The 24,056-nt window shown below is 50.3% G+C and overlaps 1 protein-coding gene across 4 annotated transcripts; it reads left to right on the forward strand.

Moving 5' to 3' along the window:
- The first annotated feature begins 5,044 nt into the window (after nucleotides 1-5,044).
- Nucleotides 5,045-23,498, forward strand: LOC308580473 (tigger transposable element-derived protein 1-like). Of its 4 annotated transcripts, XR_014004826.1 has the most exons (6): nucleotides 5,045-5,596; nucleotides 6,133-6,206; nucleotides 7,040-7,114; nucleotides 7,812-9,583; nucleotides 16,296-16,570; nucleotides 18,269-18,407. XR_014004826.1 is itself a non-coding variant. In XM_081182165.1 (5 exons), the coding sequence occupies exons 2-5, from the start codon at nucleotides 6,173-6,175 to the stop codon at nucleotides 20,167-20,169; spliced, it is 2,241 nt and encodes a 746-aa protein (XP_081038291.1). In that variant the 5' UTR covers nucleotides 5,045-5,596; nucleotides 6,133-6,172; the 3' UTR covers nucleotides 20,170-23,498. The 4 variants fall into 4 exon arrangements, 3 of the variants coding, with proteins under 3 accessions (XP_081038291.1, XP_081038293.1, XP_081038292.1); XM_081182165.1 differs by lacking the exon at nucleotides 7,812-9,583 and having other exon boundaries at nucleotides 16,296-16,526; nucleotides 18,269-23,498; XM_081182167.1 differs by lacking the exons at nucleotides 16,296-16,570; nucleotides 18,269-18,407 and adding an exon at nucleotides 16,240-16,280.
- The last annotated feature ends 558 nt before the right edge of the window (nucleotides 23,499-24,056 follow it).

Raw genomic sequence — 24,056 nt, forward strand, 5'->3', positions numbered from 1 at the left:
CTGTCCAGGTGTTTCAGGCTGGGGTCTCCCAGCCGTACCTGGAGGTGCCAGGGATCGAAACTGGAATCTGCCAAACAGACGCTCAGCCGCTGAGCTTTGGCCCTTACCTGCGAAACCAGCCACATGAAGCTGCTCATGGCATTGAGTTACAGCATTGCTACTGCCTATCATAGAGTTCGAGGGGACTATCATAGAGTTCGAGGGGACCTCAGAGGTCATCCAGTCCAACCCCCCTGCTAATGCGGGAAAGCCACTTCTGCAGCATCGCTGGTATCCTAACCACTGCAGGTCGAGCAGCTGCTTAAGGGACAATAAAAGGGGCTTGCATCAAAAGCTGGTGCAAAAGTGTTCATAATTCCCATCCTTTTTACTTCCAAGGAGAAAGCCCAGCACACTAAAGGGAGATCTGAACCTGTCATGTCTGCTATTCCAAAGAAGGGACATACTTGAGCACTGGAGAAAGGCCATTCAATGTCCTGTACCTGCCTTCCTTAACTGGGACTTTGGAGTTGTGCATTGTGATTTCCTGGCCCTATACTGTTTTGCTCTCAAGGCCAAATGTTGAAGGGAGCACTTAGCAGTTGCTTAGCAACTGCAGGCTATAATGCCTCCTCAGTCACTTCCAGCTGGACCAGGAAGTGGTCCAGGAGCATCTCTTCCAAGTCCTTCCTTCTTCCCACGATGCCCCTACAGTCAGGTGAAGGTGTGTGGGGAGTCCCCTACAGCCAGCTTTGCAGTGTCTCCCCAAGAAGAGAGATGGAACAGCCTTTCAAAAGAAATTATAAATTTCTTTTGAATTTTGAAATTCTTTTGAATTTCTTTGAAATTAGAAATTAGAACAGCTTTCCCCCCCCCCCCCAGGAGGAGGGCACACCTTGCGTGTAGTGGTCGCTCACAGATGGCAGCAACTCTCAGCAAACTGATTGTTGTTGTTTAGTCGTTTAGTCATGTCCGACTCTTCGTGACCCCCTGGACCAGAGCGTGCCAGGCACTCCTGTCTTCCGCTGCCTCCCGCAGTTTGGTCAAACTCATGCTGGTAGCTTTGACAACACTGTCCAACCAAGCAAACTGATTAGAAGAAACCAAGTGTGGGTTTAGCGAGAATTTGGTGGTAGGCTGTCCTGACCTTTTGTGCGTTTCTGATCCAGCCGTGTCTGAAGTGAGCAGGAACTTGTACGTACGTATTGTGAATAAAATAGACTAGGGAAATAAAAGTGAATAAATCTTGAGCTATGTTCAGAACTCTTTTTTCTCCCCAGTTTTCTCTGGAAATAGGAAGGATGAGCGACAACATGGTTAAGTCTCCGAGCTGTCTACAGTGGTGGCCCGCAAGACGAATGCCTCGCAAGACGGAAAACTCGCTAGACGAAAGAGTTTTCCGTTTTGGAGGTGCTTCGCAAAACGAATCTCCTATGGGCTTGCTTCGCAAGACGACAATGTCTTGCGAGTTCCTGCTGGTTTTTTTTCCCTTCCCCCCCTTTTTCTAAGCCGCTAAGCCGCTTATCAGCTGATCCGATAAGCCGCTAAAAGCCGCTAATAGCGCTAATCCGTCAATGGGCTTGCTTCGCAAGACGAAAAAACCGCTAGACAAAGAGAATCACAGAACGGATTCTTTTCGTCTTGCGAGGCACCACTGTATTTTATGTCGAAAGAAGAGCCTGCCAGTGGCCCACCTCGGCCAGCATCCTGTTCTCACAGTGGCCTACCAAATGCCTATGGGAAACCCGCAAACAGGATCCGAGTGCGAGAGCCCTCTCCCCTCCGGCCATTTCCTGCAACTGGCCTTCAGAAACATTAGTGCCTTCAACCATGTAGACAGAGTAGGGCTATCAAGGTGCTACGCAGGGCTAACGGGTGTTTGTGAAGAGGGATTGACAGTTAAACCACTCTGGGAATTGTAGCTCTGTGAGGAGAATAGGGGTCTCCTAACAACTCCCAGCACCCTTAATAATAATAATAATAATAATAATAATAATAATAATAATTTTTATTTATACCCGGCCAGAGCTGGGCTCAGGGCGGCTAACACCAGTAAAATTACAATAAAAACATAATAAAGGTAAAGGTACCCCTGACCGTTAGGTCCAGTCGCGGACAACTCTGGGGTTGCGGCGCTCATCTCGCTCTATAGGCCGAGGGAGCAGGCGTTTGTCCACAGACAGCTTCCGGGTCACGTGGCCAGCATGACTAAGCCGCTTCTGGCAAACCAGAGCAGCGCATGGAAACGCCATTTACCTTCCCACCAGAGTGGTACCTATTTATCTACTTGCACTTTGATGTGCTTTCGAACTGCTAGGTGGGTAGGAGCTGGGACCAAATCCCCGTTGTGGGGATTTGAACCGCGACCTTCTGATCGGCAAGCCCTAGGGTCAGTGGTTTAGACCACAGCGCCACCTAGGTCCCGAAAAAAACCACATGGGGGGGGGGGACAATTTAAAATACAGGTTAAAATGCAATTTAAAATGCAGCCTCATTTTAAAAGTAGCCCATAGATTAAAACCGTAGGAGGAGGGAAAACATAAGGACCAGACTGAGTCCAAACCAAAGGCCAGGCGGAACAGCTCTGTCTTGCAGGCCCTGCAGAAAGATGTCAAGTCCCGCAGGGCCCTAGTCTCTTGTGACAGAGCGTTCCACCAATTTGGGGCCAGTACTGCAAAGGCCCTGGCCTTAGTTGAGACCAATCTAACCATCTTGCGACTTGGGACCTCCAAAGTGTTGTCATTTGTGGACCTTGAGGTCCTCCGTGGGGCATACCAGGAGAGGCGGTCCCGTAGGTACATGGGTCCTTAACAAACTACAGTTTCCAAGATTATTTGGGGAGAAGCCCCGACGGTTGAAGCAGTATATTGGCACTTTAAACATGTGGCTCATCATAGCACATGCAACCGAACCCCTGCATTATCACTGATTGATCCTCAAGTACCTTCTGAGACCTACCAGGAATAAAGGTAAAGGTAAAGGAACACCTGGCAATTCACTCCAGTCACGAACGACTCTGGGGTTGTGGCGCTCATCTTGCTTTAAAGGCTGAGGGAGCTGGCATTTGTCCGCTTCCACAGACAGTTTTTCCGGGTCATGGGGCTCTTATGGTACTAGGGCAGGGGTCTGCAACCTTTCATACAAAAAAAGCCACTTGGACCGAAGAAAAAACAACTGGGAGCCGCAAAACCATTGCGACATTTAAAACAGTGGGGAGTGTCGGGGCAAACAATGCGCCTCCTCCCCTCGCTAGTATCAGCCCCGGAGCCGCGGCAAAGGTGTAAAAGAGCCACATGCGGCTCCGGAGCCGCGGGTTGCTGACCCCTGTACTAGGGGGTTTCCCCGTGTTGTTGTTTAGTGGTTTAGTCATGTCCGACTCTTCGTGACCCCCTGGACCAGAGCACACCAGGCACTCCTGTCTTCCACTGCCTCCGGCACTTTGGTGAAACTCATGCTGGTAGCTTCGAGGACGCTGTCCAGCCATCTCGTCCTCTGTCGTCCCCTTCTCCTTGTGCCCTCCATCTTTCCCAACATCAGGGTCTTTTCCAGGGAGTCTTCTCTTCTCATGAGGTGGCCAAAGTATTGGAGCCTCAGCTTCAGGATCTGTCCTTCCAGTGAGCACTCAGGGCTGATTTCCTTCAGAATGGATAGGTTTGATCTTCTTGCAGCCCATGGGACTCTCAAGAGTCTCCAGCACCATAATTCAAAAGCATCAATTCTTCGAAGGAGCGTCTCCACCCCCATTGTTCTGCCCGGACACTGAGGTCCAGCGCTGAGGGCCTTCTGGCGGTTCCCTCGCTGCGAGAGGCAAAGTTACAGGGAACCAGGCAGAGGGCCTTCTCGGTAGTGGCACCTGCCCTGTGGAACGCCCTCCCACCAGATGTCAAAGAGAAAAATAACTACCAAACTTTTAGAAGACATCTAAAGACAGCCCTGTTTAGGGAAGCTTTTAATGTTTAATAGGTTATTGTATTTTAGGGATGCGGGTGGCGCTGTGGGTAAAAGCCTCAGTGCCTAGGACTTGCCGATCGAAAGGTCAGCGGTTCGAATCCCCGCGGTGGGGTGCGCTCCTGTCGCTCGGTCCCAGCGGCTGCTAACCTAGCAGTTGGAAAGTACCCCCGGGTGCAAGTAGATAAATAGGGACCGCTTACTAGCGGGAAGGTAAACGGCGTTCCGTGTGCTGCGCTGGCTCGCCAGATGCAGCTTGTCACACTGGCCACGTGACCCGGAAGTGTCTGCGGACAGCACTGGCTCCCGGCCTATAGAGTGAGATGAGCGCACAACCCTAGAGTCTGTCAAGACTGGCCTGTACGGGCAGGGGTACCTTTACCTTTACCTTTATTTTAGTGTTTTGTTGGAAGCCGCCCAGAGTGGGTGGGGGGACCCAGCCAGAATCATAGAATCATAGAGTTGGAAGAGACCACAAGGGCCATCGAGTCCAACCCCCTGCCAAGCAGGAAACACCATCAGAGCACTCCTGACATATGGTTGTCAAGCCTCTGCTTAAAGACCTCCAAAGTAGGAGACTCCACCACACTCCTTGGCAGCAAATTCCACTGTCAAACAGCTCTTACTGTCAGGAAGTTCTTCCTAATGTTTAGGTGGAATCTTCTTTCTTGTAGTTTTGATCCATTGCTCCGTGTCCGCTTCTCTGGAGCAGCAGAAAACAACCTTTCTCCCTCCTCTATGTGACATCCTTTTATATATTTGAACATGGCTATCATATCACCCCTTAACCTCCTCTTCTCCAGGCTAAACATGCCCAGCTCCCTTAGCCGTTCCTCATAAGGCATCGTTTCCAGGCCTTTGACCATTTTGGTTGCCCTCCTCTGGACACGTTCCAGTTTGTCAGTGTCCTTCTTGAACTGTGGTGCCCAGAACTGGACACAGTACTCCAGGTGAGGTCTGACCAGAGCAGAATACAGTGGCACTATTACTTCCCTTGATCTAGATGCTATACTCCTATTGATGAGGCCCAGAATTGCCCAGAATTGCCAGATGGGCGGGGCATAAATAATAAATGATGATGATGATGATTAGGCGATCAGCCTTCTTTATGGTCCAGCTCTCACTTCCATACATCACTAGGGTTGCCCCGTACAGGGTCCTGAATCCTGATCCTTTCTGAGGATCCAGCAGAGGGCTCCGGCTGCTGCTTCTCAGCCATGGAGGCTGCTGTCTTTTCCCCTCTTTTCCGCCGGCTGCATCCGGGGTTGAGCTTCCTGGGTCAGCAAGCGGCAGCTGCTGCATCCATAGTGACCTGGGCGTCCGTGAGGCCTCCCCACCCCGCCCCCTGCACGCTGCAGCGGAAGCTGCCTCCACGGCCCACTTTGCAACCCGATCCGAGGAGTGGGAGGCTAGATCGGGCCGCAAACGCCGCCACTACTCCGTTCCCGGAGAGGTGGAGGAAGAGCAGGCAGCCCCGGGCTCTTTTCACTATTAATTCCAGAGCAGCAACTGGAAACTGCAGGGCATTGCAAAGCAAGGCTGAGCCCGAGAAAGGAACAAGCAAGCAAGCCACGCTTGCAATCCCTCCGGAGAGAGGCTCCGAAAGGGCGGGAGCAGAATCGGCAAGGATGGAGCCGGGCTGCAGTCTCTCCCCGCACTTCATCTGAGAGTAAGTCCCCTATAATTCAATGGCGCTTAAAGGTTGGAAGAGGGCCAGGCCTCTGTCTGAAGTCATAGACATAGGAGCCAGTTCCTAGGGGCCATGAGTCTTGCTGGGTGACTCGGGGACAGTCCCTGTCTCTCTCGGCCTAGCCTACTCCACAGGGCTTTTGTTGTGAGACCAAACGGGGAAGGAAGAGAACCACATAATAATAATAATATTTTATTTATATCCCGCCCTCCCCAGCCGAAGCCGGGCTCAGAGCGGCTAACAACAATAAAACACATATGCTGCCGGGAGCTCTTTGGAGGAGAGGCGGGATATGAATGCCAATAATGATATACAAGAAATAAACAAATTGCACCAAATGTTGGGATTTGAGTCTTGGGGTTCTGACAAGTCGTGCACCGACCAGCCCCTCTGCCCCTTGGTTTCTCATCCTACAAAGACCGCCTCTCCTCCAAGCCCTAGGCCTAGAGGAACCTGATTAATTCCTCAGTCCTACCACCTGTTTAAATGCGGAGGACGGTTGTCTGTCGTTTCAGGGGTTTCCCACATCTGCTGAAGCGCCTGGTGACCAAAATCATGCAGGAGAACTACGACAACGTCATCTCACTGGGTAAGTAGCCATTTCCATGGTTTTTTGTGTGTTAGATATCAAGATGCTGACATACTGTCTACGCCATCTTACCCCAACCTAGTGTCTCCCATCTTTCTCTGATGCTGTGGACTATAAGTCCCATCAGTCTCAAACACTTGGCTTGCTGACTGGGACTGATGGGAACTATAGTCCAAAATATCTGGAAGGTACCAGATTGTGGAAGGATGGTCATCTATCAGATGCTTTAGCTGAGATTCCTGCATTTCAAGAGCATATGATTCTATGAAATATGCCAAATATAGCCATATTTCATCGAGACTTGCCACGCCTGTGCTTGGCCTATTGTATAAGTAACAAACGGTTGCCAAATGGAGGCAAAATGCATAGGTTTTGCTGCACCTTGATATGTCTTTAATTTATAATACTTTGTAAGTCAGTTTCTTGGAGATGAGAATAAACATTACTTGACCGAACCATCTATCTAAAGGAGCATCCAAAGACTCTATCCTCTGTTTTGGCTAGAAGTTCATTCTACTGCTTCTAGCAGAAGCGCTTCCCTACATCGTGCTATGGGACCCACTTAACTAGGCACGCCAGGGCTTGGACCCAGGAACGTCTGCATGCATAGGGTTGCCATATTGCAGAAAGTAAAAACCAGGACTCCCTGAAAGTTGTTGAGCCTAAGGCATATGGCAGCCCTATGCATGCATAGCTTGTTCTCCACACACTAGGCCATATGGCCACTCTCTCCAAAGGACTTAGCCCTGGACTGACCCCTTCATGCGCTGCTCTAATCTTGGGAGCATCTCTCCACTTCCTCTGACTTGCCCCTTCTCTTTCTGTCTCCACAGCGGAGGAGATCGCCATCAGTTGGCCCCGGATCACAGCTTTCGCTGAGTCCCACAGGAGGAGAGGACTTGTGCCTGGTAAGTTGGCATGGAGCAAGGCATTTGGCGGTACCCACCCACCCACCCACCCACTAGGGCTGCGCGATACCTGCTTTTCAGCATTGCAAAAAAAAAATCACCAGCAAAACACTGCAATATAGATCACGAAGTCCGAAATAAGGATGGAGCTATGTGGAGGAATTGGCTGGCTTCACGTGTCTTTTTTCCCTGCATTGTGACTTTTGCATAGCACGCACACATGCAAACAAGTACCATGATGCGCAATATATTGCCAGGTCAAAATTATGAAGCCAATCTCACGATACCGGCTTCAAACTTGCCTTTGGCGATATGTCGCCCAGCCGTAACACACATCATGTACTGCAAGAGTGCCCCTCTGGAAGGGAACACAGTCAAACCTCGGTTTTCGAACGTCTCGGCTGCCGAACAATTCGGTTTTCGGACGTCGAAAACCTGGAAGTAAATGCTTTGGTTTTCGAACGCGCTTCGGAAATCGAACGTGCCACGCGGCCTCCGCTGAGTGTCGGCTGTTGCGTCCTGAGCAACCGCGGGAAATGGAGGTGCTATTTGGTGCTATGTAGTTGGCTTATTATTATTTGGCTTATGATTTGGCTTATTTTATTTTATGCTTATTTGGTGTGAGAAAACCGAGGTACCACAGTATTTGGCTTATTTTATTTTTATTTTATTTTATGCTTATTTGGTGTGGTGTGAGAAATGGAAAGAAGCTGCGAAGAAGCCAAGAGAACCATTGACAGAACAACAACAGCGGTGGAGAAGGAAAACATTTCCAAGCACGCAAGTGGTGTCCCCGTATGTCGTCCGACAACACAGTTTGGTATGGCCGAATCTACAATTGCTGGCATCTTAAAAAATAAAGGAGCCGTTGGAGGAGCCGATGTCGCAAGAGGCGTTGAAACACTCGCAAGACAAAGAACACAGACAATTGAAGAAGTGGAAAAATGGCTTACCATATGGATAAATGAAAAACTGTTGGCCGGTGACCACATTTCTGAGAACATAATTTGTGAAAAAGCTTTACAGTTGCATGCCGACCTCACCCAAAACACCCCTGGGACAAGTGCTGAGAGTTGTATTTTCAAGGCAAGTAGAGGGTGGCTTGATAATTTTAAGAGGAGGAGTGGCATTCACAGTGTGGTGAGACACGGCAAAGCTGCCGACAAAGGAAATGCCGACCGATTTGTTTTGGAATTTAAAGATTACGTTAAGGCCGAGGGTTTCCTTCCGCAGCAAGTTTTCAACTGCGATGAGACAGGCCTCTTTTGGAAAAGATTGCCAAAGAGGACCTACATAAGAAAGGAGGAGGAATTATGGCCAGGGCACAAGCCCATGAAAGACAGACTTTCCCTTTTATTTTGTGCGAACGCAAGTGGAGATTTTAAGTTGAAGCCGTTGCTGGTCTACCATTCTGTGAACCCCAGGGTATTTAAGAAAAACAACGTCATGAGAAGCAAATTGCATGTGATGTGGAGGGCGAACAGCAAAGCTTGGGTAACCAGGCAGTTTTTTATCGAGTGGGTTCATGAAGTGTTTGGGCCAAGTGTGAAAAAATACCTCCGAGACAAACATCTTCCCATGAAGTGCCTGCTTGTTGTGGATAACGCTCCAGCTCACCCTCCAAGCTTGGAAGGCGAGTTGGTGGAAGAGTTCAGCTTCATCAGTGTCAAGTTTTTGCCCCCCAACACGACTTCCCTCATTCAGCCCATGGACCAGCAGGTCATATCTAATTTTAAGAAGCTTTACAACCGAGCCCTGTTCCAAAGGTGCTTTGAAGTGACCTCAGACACAGGGCTAACCCTCAGAGAGTTCTGGAAGAACCATTTCAGTATCCTACACGGCTTACATCTCATAGACAAAGCATGGAGGGACGTGTCTCAAAGAACACTGAAGTCAGCCTGGAAGAAATTGTGGCCAGAAGCTGCCCCAGACCGCGTACCTGAGGACGTTGAAGAAGATGCTCTTATTGTTGAGGATATTGTGTCTCTGGGGAAGTCCATGGGCTTAGAAGTGAGTCGGGATGATGTGGAGGAGTTAGTGGAGGAGCACAAGACGGAACTCACCGCAGAAGAACTTCGAAATGTACTGATGGAGCAACAACAAGCGGCAGCTGAGGAATTGTTTTTGCAGGAGGAGGAGAGAAGAGAAAGTGTTCCTACAGCACTGATCGAAGACATGTGTGCAAAATGGGCTGATCTGCAAGTTTTTGTTGAAAAATATCACCCCGATAAAGCCGCCGTGAGTCATGCCACGAGCACTTTCAATGATCATGCGATGTCTCACTTCAGACAAATTTTGAAACGTCGGGAAGAAGAGCAAATGTCCATTGTAAAATGGTTAGCGAGGAAAAGATCCAGTGAGTCTGAACCAGGTGTCAGTGGTGTAAAAAAAATCAAGGAAATGCAGGAGAGGAGTAACCCACAGTGATTATTGAAGCAGGACCCCCCCCCAAAACCCCCATCATTGCAGGTAAGAAAAATTTACGTTTACCATCTGCATTGTGTTTATTTATTATTGCTTTTGCAATACAGTTTAATGTGTTTATTGCTTTCATTGTGTATCATTAGATAGTAAAATTAATAATAATAATAATAATTTTTTATTTATACCCCGCCCTCCCCAGCCAAGGCCGGGCTCAGAGCGGCTTACAAGCAATAATAAAAACAAGATGAGTGATTACAACTTAAAAACAAAAATAAAATACAACATTAAAATAATGGAACATTAAAATATTAAAATGGAGCCTCATTGCAGGAGAAGGAAAAGAAAAAAGAAAAAGGGGGGGGAGGGAATCAAATTGGCTCCAATCCAAAGGCCAGGCGGAACAACTCTGTCTTACAGGCCCTGCGGAAAGAGATCAGATCCTGCAGGGCCCTGGTCTCATGAGACAGAGCGTTCCACCAAGTTGGGGCCAGTGCTGAAAAGGCCCTGGCTCTGGTTGAAGCCAATCTAACTTCCTTAGGGCCTGGGACCACTAGGGTGTTGTTATTTATGGACCTTGAGGCTCTCCGTGGGGCATACCAGGCGAGGCGGTCCCGTAGGTACGAGGGTCCTAGGCCGTGAAGGGCTTTAAAGGTCAAAAGCAGCACCTTAAATCTGACCCTGTACTCCACCGGGAGCCAGTGCAGCTTGAAAAGCACTGGATGAATATGCTCCCATGGCAGAGACGCTGTGAGGAGCCTCGCTGCAGCATTCTGTACCCGCTGGAGTTTCTGGGACAGCTTCAAGGGCAGCCCCGCGTAGAGCGAGTTACAGTAGTCAAGCCTGGAGATGACTGTCGCATGGATCACTGTGGCCAGGTCGGGGCGGGAAAGGTAAGGGACCAACTGCTTGATGCGGCGAAGGTGGAAAAATGTCGCCTTGGCTGTTGCTGTGACTTGCGCCTCCATGGAAAGGGAGGCGTCAAGGATTACACCCAAACTCTTAACGGAAGGCAATGGCACTAATTGGGCCCCCGCAAGAGAAGGGAGTTGGTCCCTCATCCCCATGCTATCCCGACCTAGCCATAGGACCTCTGTCTTCGAAGGATTTAGTTTCAATCGGCTCCCACGAAACCATCCAGCCACAGCTTCCAAGCATCTGGTCAGTGTGTAAGGGGCCGAGTTGGTGTGGCCATCCATCAGTAGATAGAGCTGAGTGTCATCAGCATATTGATGACAGCCCAGCCCAAAGCTCCGGATAATCTGGGCAAGGGGGCGCATAAAGATGTTAAAAAGCATTGGGGAGAGAATTGCGCCCTGCGGCACTCCACACACCAAGGAGTGGCGTGACGACATTTCCCTCCCTAGTGCCACCCTCTGTCCCCGACCAGAGATAAAAGAGCACAACCAGTTACGGGCTATGCCCTGTATCCCCACGTCTGCAAGGCGATGGTCCAGAAGATCATGATCGACCATGTCAAAGGCTGCTGACAAATCTAAAAGGATCAGCAGTCCTGACCCGCCTCGATCCAGTTGTCTACGGATATCATCTGTTAGGGCAACCAGAGCCGTCTCCGTCCCAAAACCAGGACGGAAACCGGACTGAAATGGATCTAATGCCGATGTTTCCTCCAGAAACCTACCAAGCTGTTCAGCAACCGCTCTCTCAATTACCTTACCCAGGTATGGAAGATTTGAAACTGGGCGGTAATTGGATAGGTCTAAGGGATCTAATGAAGCTTTCTTTAAGAGTGGACGCACCACTGCTTCCTTCAGTTCCCCTGGGAATGTCCCCGTGTCAAGGGACAAATTGATAATTTCAACCAGGGGGGTCCGCGCAACATCTGGACACTCCCTAATCAGCCAAGACGGGCACGGATCAAGGAGGCAGGTGGTGGGCCTACCAACTTGGAGGAATCTATCCACATCAGTAGGGAGTATCCGATCGAAATGGTCCAACACTGGACCTGAAGTCAGTCGAGGGGCCTCCAGTTCAGTCACTGTATCTAAATTGGCAGGGAGGTCACGGCGGAGCAACAGGACTTTCTCCGCAAAAAAGCTCGCGAATGCCTCACAGCTGTGGGTCGAATTTGTGCTTAAATTTGGTTGTCCTCCTAAGGACGTTATTGACCTAATTATTCTAAAAAGTTGTGCCGGGCGAGAGCTAGCGGATGCAATAGAAGCTGCAAAGTAAGATTTCTTAGCAGCTTTCATAGCCATCTCATAGGCTTTCATAAGCGTCCTATAAGATGTTCTTGAGGCTCCGTCATGAGTCCGTCGCCATACTCGCTCTAGCCGTCTGAGATCCCGCTTCATTTTCCGGAGCTCCTCAGTAAACCAAGGGGCCCGGTTTCGACGGGGTCGCAGAGGGCGCTTAGGCGCGATTTCATCAATGGCTGCCAAGAGCCGGTTATTCCAGTCCTCAACAAGGTCATCTAATGAGTCGCCAGGAGGAGCAGGGTTCCGCAAGGCTTGTCGGAATCTATCAGGATCCATCAGTTTTCGCGGACGAGCCCAAATAGGCTCGGCACCCGAGCCGGGGAGGAGCGGGAAGTCAATCTTGGCTTTTAAAGCGTAGTGATCAGACCATGGCACTTTCACAGCGGGGAGCATGATCACATCTATGCCAGCCCCAAAGATCAGATCCAGCGTGTGGCCTGCTTGATGAGTGGGGCCCAAAACAAACTGGGAGAGCCCTAGTGTTGCCATGGAAGTCACTAGGTCTAGAGCCTGTGAGGAGGGAACGGCATCGGCATGGACGTTGAAGTCTCCCAAAACCAGTAGGTTTGGGAACTCCAAGGCCCAGCCCGCCACCACCTCCAGCAGATCTGACAGGGTGGCTGCAGATGTGCTGTGTGGTCGGTATACCAGCCAGACAGCCAAGCTCTCCTTGGTGCCCCACACGAGACCAACACATTCAATGCCGGAGATTGCCGGTGATGGCAGAGCTCTGAAAGAGCAATCCTCCCGGAATAACAACGCTACTCCTCCCCCCCGACCTACAGTCCGCGATTGATGGAGGACAGAGAAACCTGGGGGTGTTATCTCATGTAGGGAGACTACTTCGCCTTCCCGTACCCAGGTCTCCGTCACGCAAGCCAGGTCAATCCCCTGCGAGACAAAAAAGTCACGCATGGTGGCAGTTTTGTTGCCTATGGACCTGGCATTGCACAGCACCAATGACGGAGGTGTGTAATCCTTGTTCTCCCTACCCTCATCCCTTGGGATGGGGCGTAGATTGGAAGGGGTTCGAGGATCACTGCATCTCGAAACCCTTCGCCGATAGAGATATCTAGCCCTACCGCCATTCCTCCCTAGCCCTTCAATTGTGGAAATCCTAGATCCCATACTAGCCTCCCCAATAGATGGGTAACATCCCCTCAATAACAAGTCATCCTTGGGCCAGGACTCCTGGGTCAAAATGGTATGGGAAAGAGGTGGAGGTTTGATAGGGTAAGTATCCCTAGAAGATAAAACCCAAACAACCGCACCCCAAGCGGGGGGGACAGTCCCATGGTGTTTCATTAACTGTCAATCCCCCTCTCCCTCCTGGGTTAATTGGAGGATTGTTGGTTCTATCTGTGGCTGTGGAAGTATTAATGAGGTATGTGTTATAAAATGTGGATCACTGGCCAACAAAGAGCCAGATTCGAATTCGGAAGATCTGTCCATCCTGTCTCGCCAGGAGTACAGTAGAGAAGGCTGATCATTCTGATAAGTTTTTGGAACATTAGGCAAAGGTCCAGATGTAGAGTTGGTGCTGGATATCTCCAGATTGTCAGCAACATAGAATTCTTTAGGTGTTGTTGCCATAGAAATGTCGGAGGTGTCAAATTCCTCATCTAATTTGGTGTCGTTTGAAAAGGGAACAGGGAGTTGCACTGATGTCTTTCTATGGGATAAAGAGCTATTGGACGTCTTTAAATATTGTGCTCTAGGCTCTACTGTCCTTATATTTTGGGTAGAAATCTCAGTCTTTATACTCATTAGCCTCTTCTTCAGGTCTTGTAATTCTAGGCTTATAGAGTTCTTTTCTTCCTTCGGGCAATTAGTATTTCTAGTGTTGAGCTTGGTTTCCTTTATCCGCATTAGCTTTGACTCTATGCAAGGGACCAATTGCCTCCTTGTTTCGTCTTTAAATACCCTCACTGGGCGGAGAGAGTGGGACCACCATAGAGTATCCTTTATCTCCATGAGTCGAGATGGGAGGGTTGATGACCTAAAGGTCATAAATAGGCGCATGGTGTTTCTCAAGGTAGGCAGGAAGTGGAAATTTTCTAGATCTACATTTCGGTAATGGTAATTCAAGAGCTGAGACAAGGACATAGTAATTTGTCTGCGGTTCATCCACCTATGAGTGTATCGGTGAATCTCAAGCATTATCTGGTTCGTTTGCAAGACTTGACAGGACCTCACTTCATCCATAGTTTGAGTTGGTGAGTTGTTAACAGAGTCATTTCTTATCATCCCTTGGGCATTTAAAGGGGAGGAACTAGTATCCAATTGTTTCTCAATGTTAACTATTCTGGTGAGGATTTCATCCAGTCTTTGGAGAACCAGAACCATAGTATCTGCAGACAACATGCAAATCTCTTGGTAGGGGTGCGTATCCCGAATTGGTTGAAAGCAGGCTCCTCTGCCTTCTAGAGGCATGGGTGGGTCAGCGTTAGGAGTGGGAGGAATCCCTCCTGCTCCTGCTCTTGCCCTCTTGGACGGATTAGCTTTCTCTGGGAGGAGGAGGGTCGGGTCATTGAGATCCTCCTTAAGGGGGGGTGAGGTTCCCCCAACGTTGTTACTCACTGTTTGTTCTATTTGCTCCAATTTCTCGGTTTCCTCAACCCGCTCTGTTTCTGAGCCAGGGCAGATGGCGTTGGCTCTCTGCCGATTCTTTGTTTTAGAGGAATTGTGAGTCTCAATAATGGTCTTCTGGCTCTTTGCACCTCGTTTTCTCCTTCCGGCAGGCATTCTCAATAAGGAAGTGACAGTTGGAGGAGTGTCACTCCAATGAGGAGTGACAGTTGGAGAACTAGGCCTCAAACCTTCCGGCCTAAAAGAGCAGGTTTTAGCAGGGAAAGCCACACCTCTCCTTGAACACACTCAGAGGTGGATATTTAAAGCACAGCCTGGAAAGAACTGGGCAAAATTTAAGTGTGGATAAGCCCTTAGATTTTAAAAGAAGGAGATGTCCCTGCCTCTCTCATGGCGTTCAACCCTTCTGGGCTGCCCTCGGAATAAAATTGAAGTTAAATTGCTGTATTAGGGGTAATAATAATAATAATAATTTATTATTTGTACTCCGCCCATCTGGCTGGGTTTCCCCAGCCACTCTGGGCGGCTTCCATAAAGGCCAAAAATAAACTAAGATGTCACACATTAAAAACTTCCTTGAACAGGGCTGCCTTAAGATGTCTTCTGAATGTCAGGTAGTTGTTTATCTCTTTGACATCTGGTGGGAGGGCGTTCCACAGGGCGGGCGCCACTACCGAGAAGGCCCTCTGCCTGGCTCCCTGTAGCTTTTCTTCTCTCAATGAGGGAACCTCCAGAAGACCCTCAAAGCTGGACCTCAGTGTCCGGGCTGAACGATGGGGGTGGAGATTTTAAAGGTCTGGAACGGATTGATTCATTTTGCATTGCTTTCTATGGGAAACTGCGCCTTGGTTTCCGAACCCGAATGTTCTTCCGGAATGGATTACGTTTGAAAATCAAGGTTCCACTGTAATGCAGTAATCTTGGGGAAGCGTTGCAGAACAACCAGTTATAAATCTAATACTTAAATCAATAAATAAGCAGGATGACGTTTGCACAGTCCAGCATGAACCCACCACTTATATGCTATTATTGTGTCAGTGTTATATTGCAGAATGCAGAAGAAAATGACCTGTCTTGAAAGCCCTTTTGTTTTGCTAATCCACCTGCACACCAGACTCTTTTTTTAACCATCTGTGCCCTTGCTTTTGAGCTGCTTTCACCTGCTTTATCTGTCTCTGTTTCTATTGTGTTTACTATTTTATTCTGCTATTTTTTAAAAAAAACAAAAAAACCCAACCACTATATATATATACTATTTTATTCTGCTATTTTTTAAAAATAAAAAACACTATATATATATATATATATATATATATATATATATATATATATATATATATATGTATGATATATATCTATCAGCAGTGCTGATCCTAAAACAGAAGGGTGGATTTTATTCGATTCTTAAATAAAAAAGAAAAGAAAATTCAGGTCTGTTCATTGGCATGGGAGCTGTACCAGTTTAATACAGTGGTACCTCGGGTTACAGACGCTTCAGGTTACAGACGCCGCTAACCCAGAAATAGTACCTCGGGTTAAGAACTTTGCTTCAGGATGTGAACAGAAATCGTGCAGCTGCAGCGGGAGGCCCCGCTAAAGCGGTACCTCAGGTTAAGAACAGTTTCAGGTTAAGAACATATTAAGTTCTTAACCCGAGGTACCACTGGATTATGGCAAGAAGGAGCGAGAACTCCCCATTATTCTGTTGGTCTTGCTCCAGGCTGACACCGGGGACAGTTTTGCCTATTTTTAAGTCAGCGTCTGTAACTGTGCTTTTTAAAAATGGCTTGGCGCACAGACGTTAACCATTGTTCACCTCCATGCTGTAAAAAGCTTCCCTTGCTCCTTTCCTGTATATCAACCTGCCATTAAGACATGGTCCTGTTTGGTTGGCAGCCCTGACTGGGCACTCCAGTCTGATCAGCGTCCCATTTTGTCCCCCCGTGGTGCAGACGTGGAGCCCGATCAGGGCCAAGCAGAACAGACCCCGATGCACGATTCAACGGCAGCTGGCCCCAGCGAAAGTGGGATGAATGCCGACCTCCGCCGGCAGCTGGGCCTCATTCTGCAGACAGCCGGCAGGAATCAGGTGGAGAAGATGTTGCGGGAGCTGGTGAAGGAGCAGAGCCAGGAAGGGAAGCGGAAAGCCCGGAAGAAGGCGCCAAAAAGCCCCAAGGATGAAGGTGGGCGCGGCTCGTGGCACGAGCTGCAGTGCCGGTAAAACAGGGTGTGTGTGAAACTCCTAAGAAATAAGAACAAAACTCAGCTCAGCGAGGCTGCTAGGCTCTGGCAGGGCCAGCTTGGGCTTCCTGCAATCCCCATGAACCTGTTTGATAGACTGATTATTCTTTATTGAACTTACCAGGCACCCAAAAGGTCTCCAAGCGACTTCTGTTTAATCATCTTTTATGTATGGCATTTACATAAATGATTCCGCCTCTCAGTTTAAGCTCCACAACAGGTAGGCTAGGCCAAGAGACAATGACTGGCCCAAAGTCACGCAATGAGCTTAATGGCCGAGTGGGGATTTGAACCCTGGTCTCCTAGGTCTCAGTCTGAGACTTTAATCACTACACCACACTGGCTTCCTTACCTTCTCCTCCTGCCCCACTATCCCCCAGGATCAGATGAGGGGTGAAATGTGAGGAGCAGAAGCAGGCTCCGTGCAGGCGTAGTCTTCGCCTGCTTGCATGCAGCTCGGATAGGGAGTCTGGCTTGTCCAGATTGGATTGTTCCTGGTAAATTTCCCCTTTAGTTCCCTCTTAAAAACAAGAACGACACGACAGTCTTCTTTAAAAAGTAATGGTCAAGTTTACTTACTGTATTTCTCGTCCCATAGGACGCTCCGTCCCATAGGACGCACCTAGTTTTCTGGGGGGGGGGGAAATAAAGGAATCCCCCCCCCTTTATTTCCCTCCCAAAAGCAGGTCGGGGAAACCGAACCAGGTCGAGGAACAGCGGGATGGCGGCGCTGCGCCTCCCTGCTGTCCCCCGAGCTTGTGGGGCTGGCCGATGTCTGCCCGGCGCGAGAGGCACCCTGATGCAGAGCGCCCCGCCCGCCGGGCAGCAGGCTGCTATCCGCAGAGTGGGGAGCCCTCCGAGGAACTCCTGCAAGGCTCCCCACACTGCGGATGTCTGCCTGGTGCGAGGGGCACTCTGCATCAGGGCACCCCGCCCGCTGGGCGGCAGGCTGCTATCCGCAGCGTGGGGAGCCTTGCCGGGAACTCCTGCAAGGCTCCCCACGCTGTGGATGTCTGCCCGGCGCGGGGGGCGCTCTGCTTCAGGGCGCCCCTCGCGCTGGGCGGCAGGCTGCTATCCGCAGCCTAGACATCCCTGCGGGACCTGCGGATGTGTTCCCGAAGACTGGAGAGCGCACCGACCCCTCTCCAAGCTTCAGCAAAAGCCTGCATTCGCCCCATAGGACGCACCCAGATTTCCCCTTCATTTTTGGAGGGGGGAAAAGTGCGTCTTATAGGGCGAAAAATACGGTACATTCAGTTCACAGTATGGTCCTGAAGGCAGGCTTTAGCTTGTAGTTACAGGTACAGTTGTAGAGAAAAAGAAGTCTGAGCTAGGCCTCAGACTTTCTACCTTGTGGCTTCCATCCTCTGTAAGGATGAGCAATATGCTGCTGGTTAAGAGCCAGTGGAAGAGCAGCAAAAGAGCCGAAGGTCCAAAGAAGAAGATGGCTGCATGACTAGTCCGCTTATAGGGTCTGCTAGGGTCACGCCCATCTACCTGGTCACACACGGGGAGGATGCTCCAGACCAGGTGTGACAGGAAGTCCTCCCTGTCTGGAGCAACATTCCCCTGCGTATCCACTCTAGGAAACAGGAAATGTTGCATTTGACTGCTACAGTGAAGATACATCCCACACTGACAGCTCCTTGACAACTTGTCTCTTTCCCCCCCAACGAAATGACAGCCGCTGAGGAGAACGAAGAGGAGCCACTTCAGGGGGAAATCAACCTGGAGAAGACAGAGCCGCCGGGTTCCCCGTCAACGGGGAGATCCAACAGCCCAGACGAGGTGGAAGAAGCCAGTGGTGGTCGGTGCCAGCCGGACCTGGAGGAGGGGCTGCTGCTGCGAGTTCCAGCAATCTGTCCGCCGGAGGCCAAGGCTCCCAAGAAGCTCCAAGACCGGCAGGAAAGGCCAGGAGTGTGCGTGGAGTGCGGGAAGAGCAACGCGAGCGGCAGTGGGCGAGGCCACAGCACCCCAACCCCGGAGAGGCCGCACCAATGCGCCGAGTGCGGGCGCTGTTTCCGTCAGCGCTCCATCCTGGCCAAGCACCAGAAGATCCACTCGGGCGAGAAGCCCTACCCATGCACGGCTTGCGGCAAGCGCTTCAACCGCAGCTCCAACCTGGCGCAGCACCGCCGGGTGCACACGGGTGAGCGCCCCTTCCCCTGCGCCGCCTGCGGCAAGGCCTTCACCCAGAAGTCCGACCTGGAGCGCCACCAGCGCGTGCACACGGGAGAGCGGCCCTACGCCTGCCGCGACTGCGGCAAGCGCTTCTCCGTCAGCTCCCACCTCGACCGCCACCGCCGCACTCACCGCCACGGCCTCCGGGAGGAGGAGCCCCCTGCGGCTGCTGCCCCGGCCGCCCACCGGTGCCCGGATTGCGGGAAATGTTTTGGGCAGCGCTCGGCGCTCTCCAAGCACCGCAAGACTCACTCCGGGGAGCGCCCTTATCAATGTGGCGCTTGCGGCAAGCGCTTCAGCCGCAGCTCCAACCTGGCGCAGCACCAGCGCATCCACACGGGCGAGCGCCCTTTCCCCTGCGGCGACTGCAGCAAGCGCTTCATCCAGCGCTCCGACTTGGAGCGGCACCAGCGGGTGCACACGGGCGAGCGCCCTTACACCTGCGCGCAGTGCGGGCGCGGCTTCTCCGTCAGCTCCCATCTCGACCGGCACCAGAGGGTTCACCAAGCCCAGGCGGCCGCCGCGGCTGCCCACCGCTGCCCCGAACACATCAAGGGGTTCCTTCTTGGGGCGGGCAGCAAAGCGGGTTTGAAACACCCTCTGTGCGGAAGCGCCAAGGGACGCTTCACGCGCAGCAGCCACTGCCTGGACTGCGGGAAGAGCCTGGGCAAAATGCCGCCGCTCTCGCTGCAACCGCCGGCGGAGAAGCCCTTCAAGTGCGAGGATTGTGGGAAAGCTTTTGCCCAGCGCTCGGCGCTGGTGAAGCACCAGCGCATCCACACTGGGGAGAAGCCGTTCTCCTGCGCCGACTGCGGCAAGGCCTTCATCCAGAGGTCGGACTTGACCATCCACCGGCGGATGCACACGGGCGAGAAGCCGTACCGCTGCGACGCCTGCGGCAAGTGCTTCAGCGTCAGCTCCAACCTGCTGACGCACCAGCGCACCCACCTGGGCGAGAAGCCCTACGCCTGCGGGGAGTGCGGCAAGGCCTTTATCCAGCGCTCCGAGCTCACCATCCACCAGCGCACCCACACCGGGGAGAAGCCCTACAAGTGCGGCGTCTGCGGCAAGTGCTTCAGCCGCAGCTCCCACCTCAACCGGCACCAGCGCACCCACAGCAACGGCAAGGCCTCGGCCGGCAGCACCGGGACGGCCCACACCACGCTGCTGGCCGCCAGCGCTGCCAAACCTGCCGCTCCCCTGCCTGCCTCGGCCTTTTCAGCCTCCTTCGCTTCACCTGGGCCCCTGCCTTCCCTTCCTTCCTTCCCCTCTTCTATCTCGTCCCTCCCGATCCCTTCTTTGGACCTGCCCTGGTCTCTGTCCTTTCCCTCTCGAGGCTTTTCCCACTCGTCCTTCTCTTCCCCTTCCCCCGGCGGGGCCCAGGCTTCATCCCTGATCAACTAAATCCTGCCTGTCCTACAGCTGCACACAAACCATATGTGGAAAGCTTCCCCTCAAAGAATCCTGAGAACTAGTTTGTCAAGAGTGCTGGGAACTGTAGCTCTCTCCCTGTGTGCAAACGACAATTCTAGGATTTTTCGCGGGGGGGTGTGTGCGCGTCAGATGTGTGGTATGTCTCCATTTCTTGCCTGGTGCTCTCCTTTTCCATCCAATGGCCGCCTCTCATTCATCCCAGCTCTGTTCTCATTCTGCTTTCCTGGTTAAACCAGTGCCACCTCAAGCCCTGTTACAATTGCTTTGGCTTGAACCTGGATCATCTGCTCACCTGGTGAGCATCCCTCATCACAGGCAAGTTTCTTCCCCTTGGCGGTTACATTGCCTGCGATGAATGATGCCACTGAAGGGAGCCAGTGACGAGTGAGGCTGCACTGTGAGAAGGAAGTTTCCCCTCTGAACCTGAGTGTCTTAAGTTGCACGGTCTGCAAGCAGCCTTGGGCTTGACGTGAGGGTCTTTTTAATAGGAGGGACCATCCAGAACTTCAGACCCACCACCCTCCTGCACGAACACTGCACTGTGGACAGAAATGACGGAGGACTGCAAAAGTTGAACCACTGTTTATGTAGTTGGAAAGGACCGAGAGGGTCATCTCATCCAGCCCATTTTTCCCCCCAATGTGAGATTCAGACCCATGACCCTGAGATTAAGAGTCTGCTGCTCTGCCAGCTGAGCTATCCGCTTGTGTTTGGGGCTCCGTGATCATGAAAGCAAGTTAGAGAAATGGTGGGCTGTCTCCTGCAGGGGTGGGGATCTGTGCGAAGTGGGCCTAATGGGAGCTGGAATTCAATCACATCCGGAGGGTCAAAAGTTAGCCGCCCTTGCCCTGCTGCCCACACACCCTTTCATCCTGTACTTCTCATTCCTCCTGTTCACGAACGAATGCAGCCTTCTTGGTCATCTTCAGAAGTTTTGGACTACAACTCCCATCAGCCCCAGCCAGCAAAAATATAATGTAGTCCAAAATATCTGGAGGATACCAGATTGGCAAAGGTTGACATAACCTAATGCAGATGAGCTTGCCCCATATGACTCATTCACACAAGGGGGTTTTTTTAGCTTGAAAAGGAGGAGGATTGGATTCTTCTATGATTCTAAACTGCATTTAAAGAACGGGAGGCGTGATACTCCTGATTAATCGAGACCATAGAGAGGTCCCACAATGTAGAAGCAGCATGGAAGGCAGGAGAAGACTGTGAGTCCAAGGTTTGTCAAAAGGCAGTCAATGTATATTCAGGCTACCTTTTGAAGTCTGGAATAGTGATTCTAAGTAGCTTCAGCTTTCATGAAAAAGGTCCCTGTTTGCACCATCCATTTAAACGACTGTTCTACCCTTTTAAACAGCCATCGTTTCCCCAAAAGAACCTGAGAACTGTAATTTGTTGAGAGTCATCAGGAGACCCCTGTTCCTCTCACAGAACTAAGATTTCCAGAGTCCTGGAAAGGACAACTGATTGTTAAGCAACTCTGGGAATTGTAGCTCTGAAAGGGGAATAGGGGTCTCCTGACAATTCTCAGAACCCTTAACAAACTACAATTCCCATGATTCTATTTTAGGGGGGCGGAGAGAGCCATGATTGTTTAAAGTGGTGTGATACTGCCTTAAATGTATCGTGTAGATGGGGGTCTTAGAAACTGGGATTAAATATATATATACCTGATTAATCTGGATTAAAAGATTGTCAAACACCTCCCTGGATTAGGGCGCAGCTGCTGGGGGGGGTGGTGGGCTGTATAATCCTGCGTCTACCCTGATGGTTTTATTCTGCAATTTGCAGACTTCTGCCTCTTCCTTTCCCCAATTTTGCTACCTCCAACTCTTCATTTCTCTTCTTCATCCCGCCTGATTCCATGCATATTTACTTGGATACAATCCGCAGTGAGTTCAGTAGGCTTACTTCCATGTAAGGCGAGGTGGGGAATTTGTGGCCCTACAGAAGCTGTTGTACTGCAACTCCCATGAGCTCTTCAGCCAACATGGCCAATTTATCGTGGCCGATTGGAATTGTAGCCCAATAGCCTCTAGAGGGCTTCAGGTTTCCTCAGCCCAGATAGGTTTTCATAGGATTGCACCCATTAGCACATATGTATCTCATTCCCTTTGGCCTTTCCGCCATCTGCATCTGATGCCTCTTCAGTTTGGCAATATCTACATCAGTGGTTTGGATCGCTTTAGTAGCCATTTTCTGCTCCCCAAGGAAGGTCTCGTTGACACGAGCAGAAAACATGAAGAGAAAACATACAATATAGTTGAGTTCTGAGGCTGTACGCTTCAGCTTATGAGAGGGGAATCACAGTTTTTTTAAAAAATGCACACCTATCTGAGGGATTTCTTGCTGTTAGAATGCAACAGAAGGAAAGGTGAGTTAGAAACTTTCTCCTTATACCCTAGTTGTTTTGTGTGTGTGTGTTTTTAGGAAGTGGTACAGCTCACTTCAGTCTCATTTCCCCACCACATGAGGAGACCAGGCCAAAGTCTAAATTTTCCCGAAAAAGTACCCTTGCCAAACTACAATTCCTGGGTTGGGGCACCCTGACGGTTCAAAACCACTTTAATGTAGATTTGCCTTCCTTGGTGTTCCTAACACCAGACTGGCTTCGCTTTTATCTTTGTATTTTCTTCCTTTTGGGGGGCCCTTTGTGCTGCTGGGAAAGGCAGACCTCTCACACTGTTATCATCAACTCGGTGCTGTTAATGTTATGGTGCATCTGTAGAAAGGAAACATGGAAGATGTGCTGCTTGGGGTGGGGGGTGGGAAGGGTCTATAGGGTTTTCATACTGGCGGAGACCAAAAATACAACGGATTGTGTTTGACCGGTTGCTGCTGAAAGGACAGAGGCAGGTAGCAAATTATGTGCCTTGTCTCCAGACATCTCTGCCATCTCCAACCTGGAGAACATTACTGCCGTTGACTTGAAGCTATCTGCATCTGGGGCAAAGACAAAAAAAAATTATGTACATTGCATTAAGAGATCTCCGCTGGGAAAAAGCTTCCCAATTCTACCAAGTTCAAAAGGCTTCACAGTTCATGGTACTCATGAATTGTGCATTTCAGCAAATCAAAATGTTGATGAGCATCTTTTCACACACACAACACATCCTTTTTATTGTTGGTATTATTAATATTATTGTTTGTGGTGTTGGTTTTTTGTTTTTGTATTGAGTGTAAAACTGGCTAATTTTTATTGTTATTGATGCTGATGAGGTTGGGGATTTTTTGCGGGGGAGGGGTGGAATTTCTAAACTGTGAAGAAAATAAAAAGAGAAGACACGGAATGATGGGAATTGGTTTTTTTTTAGGAAGCGGAAAATCCATAAAGGCTTGCTTAAATGTTGACATTAGGTTAAAAAACACACACCAAAACCTTAAAGAAGTTTGCTCAAGGGTTTCAAAGAAGGATGTCAGAAACACTAGAGTGATTAATTTATGAGAAGGTGCAGACTTAAAATGCAATGCCAGAGACCTTGCTGCTTTTACAGACTCAGGCCGAACACCAAAACAGCAAGCATTTGCCATGACTGTCCACAAGAGGCTAATATGTTAAGCATTATGCAGAAAATATCTTGCGTCCAGTGGCTAATTAAGCCCACCTGTCTATAAAGAGATAGGTAGCCGGCCTCCAAACTGCGCTGACAACTCCCATCCCTAGGCCCCAGCATCTGAAGCCAGCAGATAAGCATAGCATCAAAGCAAGAGCGAAAGGGATGCAGGGAGTGCTGTGGTCTAAACCACTGAGCCTCTTGGGCTTCCTGATTGGAAGGTCTGCTGTTCGAATCTGCACAACAATGGTTAGCTCCTGTTGCTCTGTCCCAGCTTCAGCCAATCTAGCATTT

The sequence above is a fragment of the Podarcis bocagei genome (assembly GCF_964188305.1).
Source record: "Podarcis bocagei genome assembly, chromosome: 2".
NCBI lineage: Eukaryota > Metazoa > Chordata > Lepidosauria > Squamata > Lacertidae > Podarcis > Podarcis bocagei.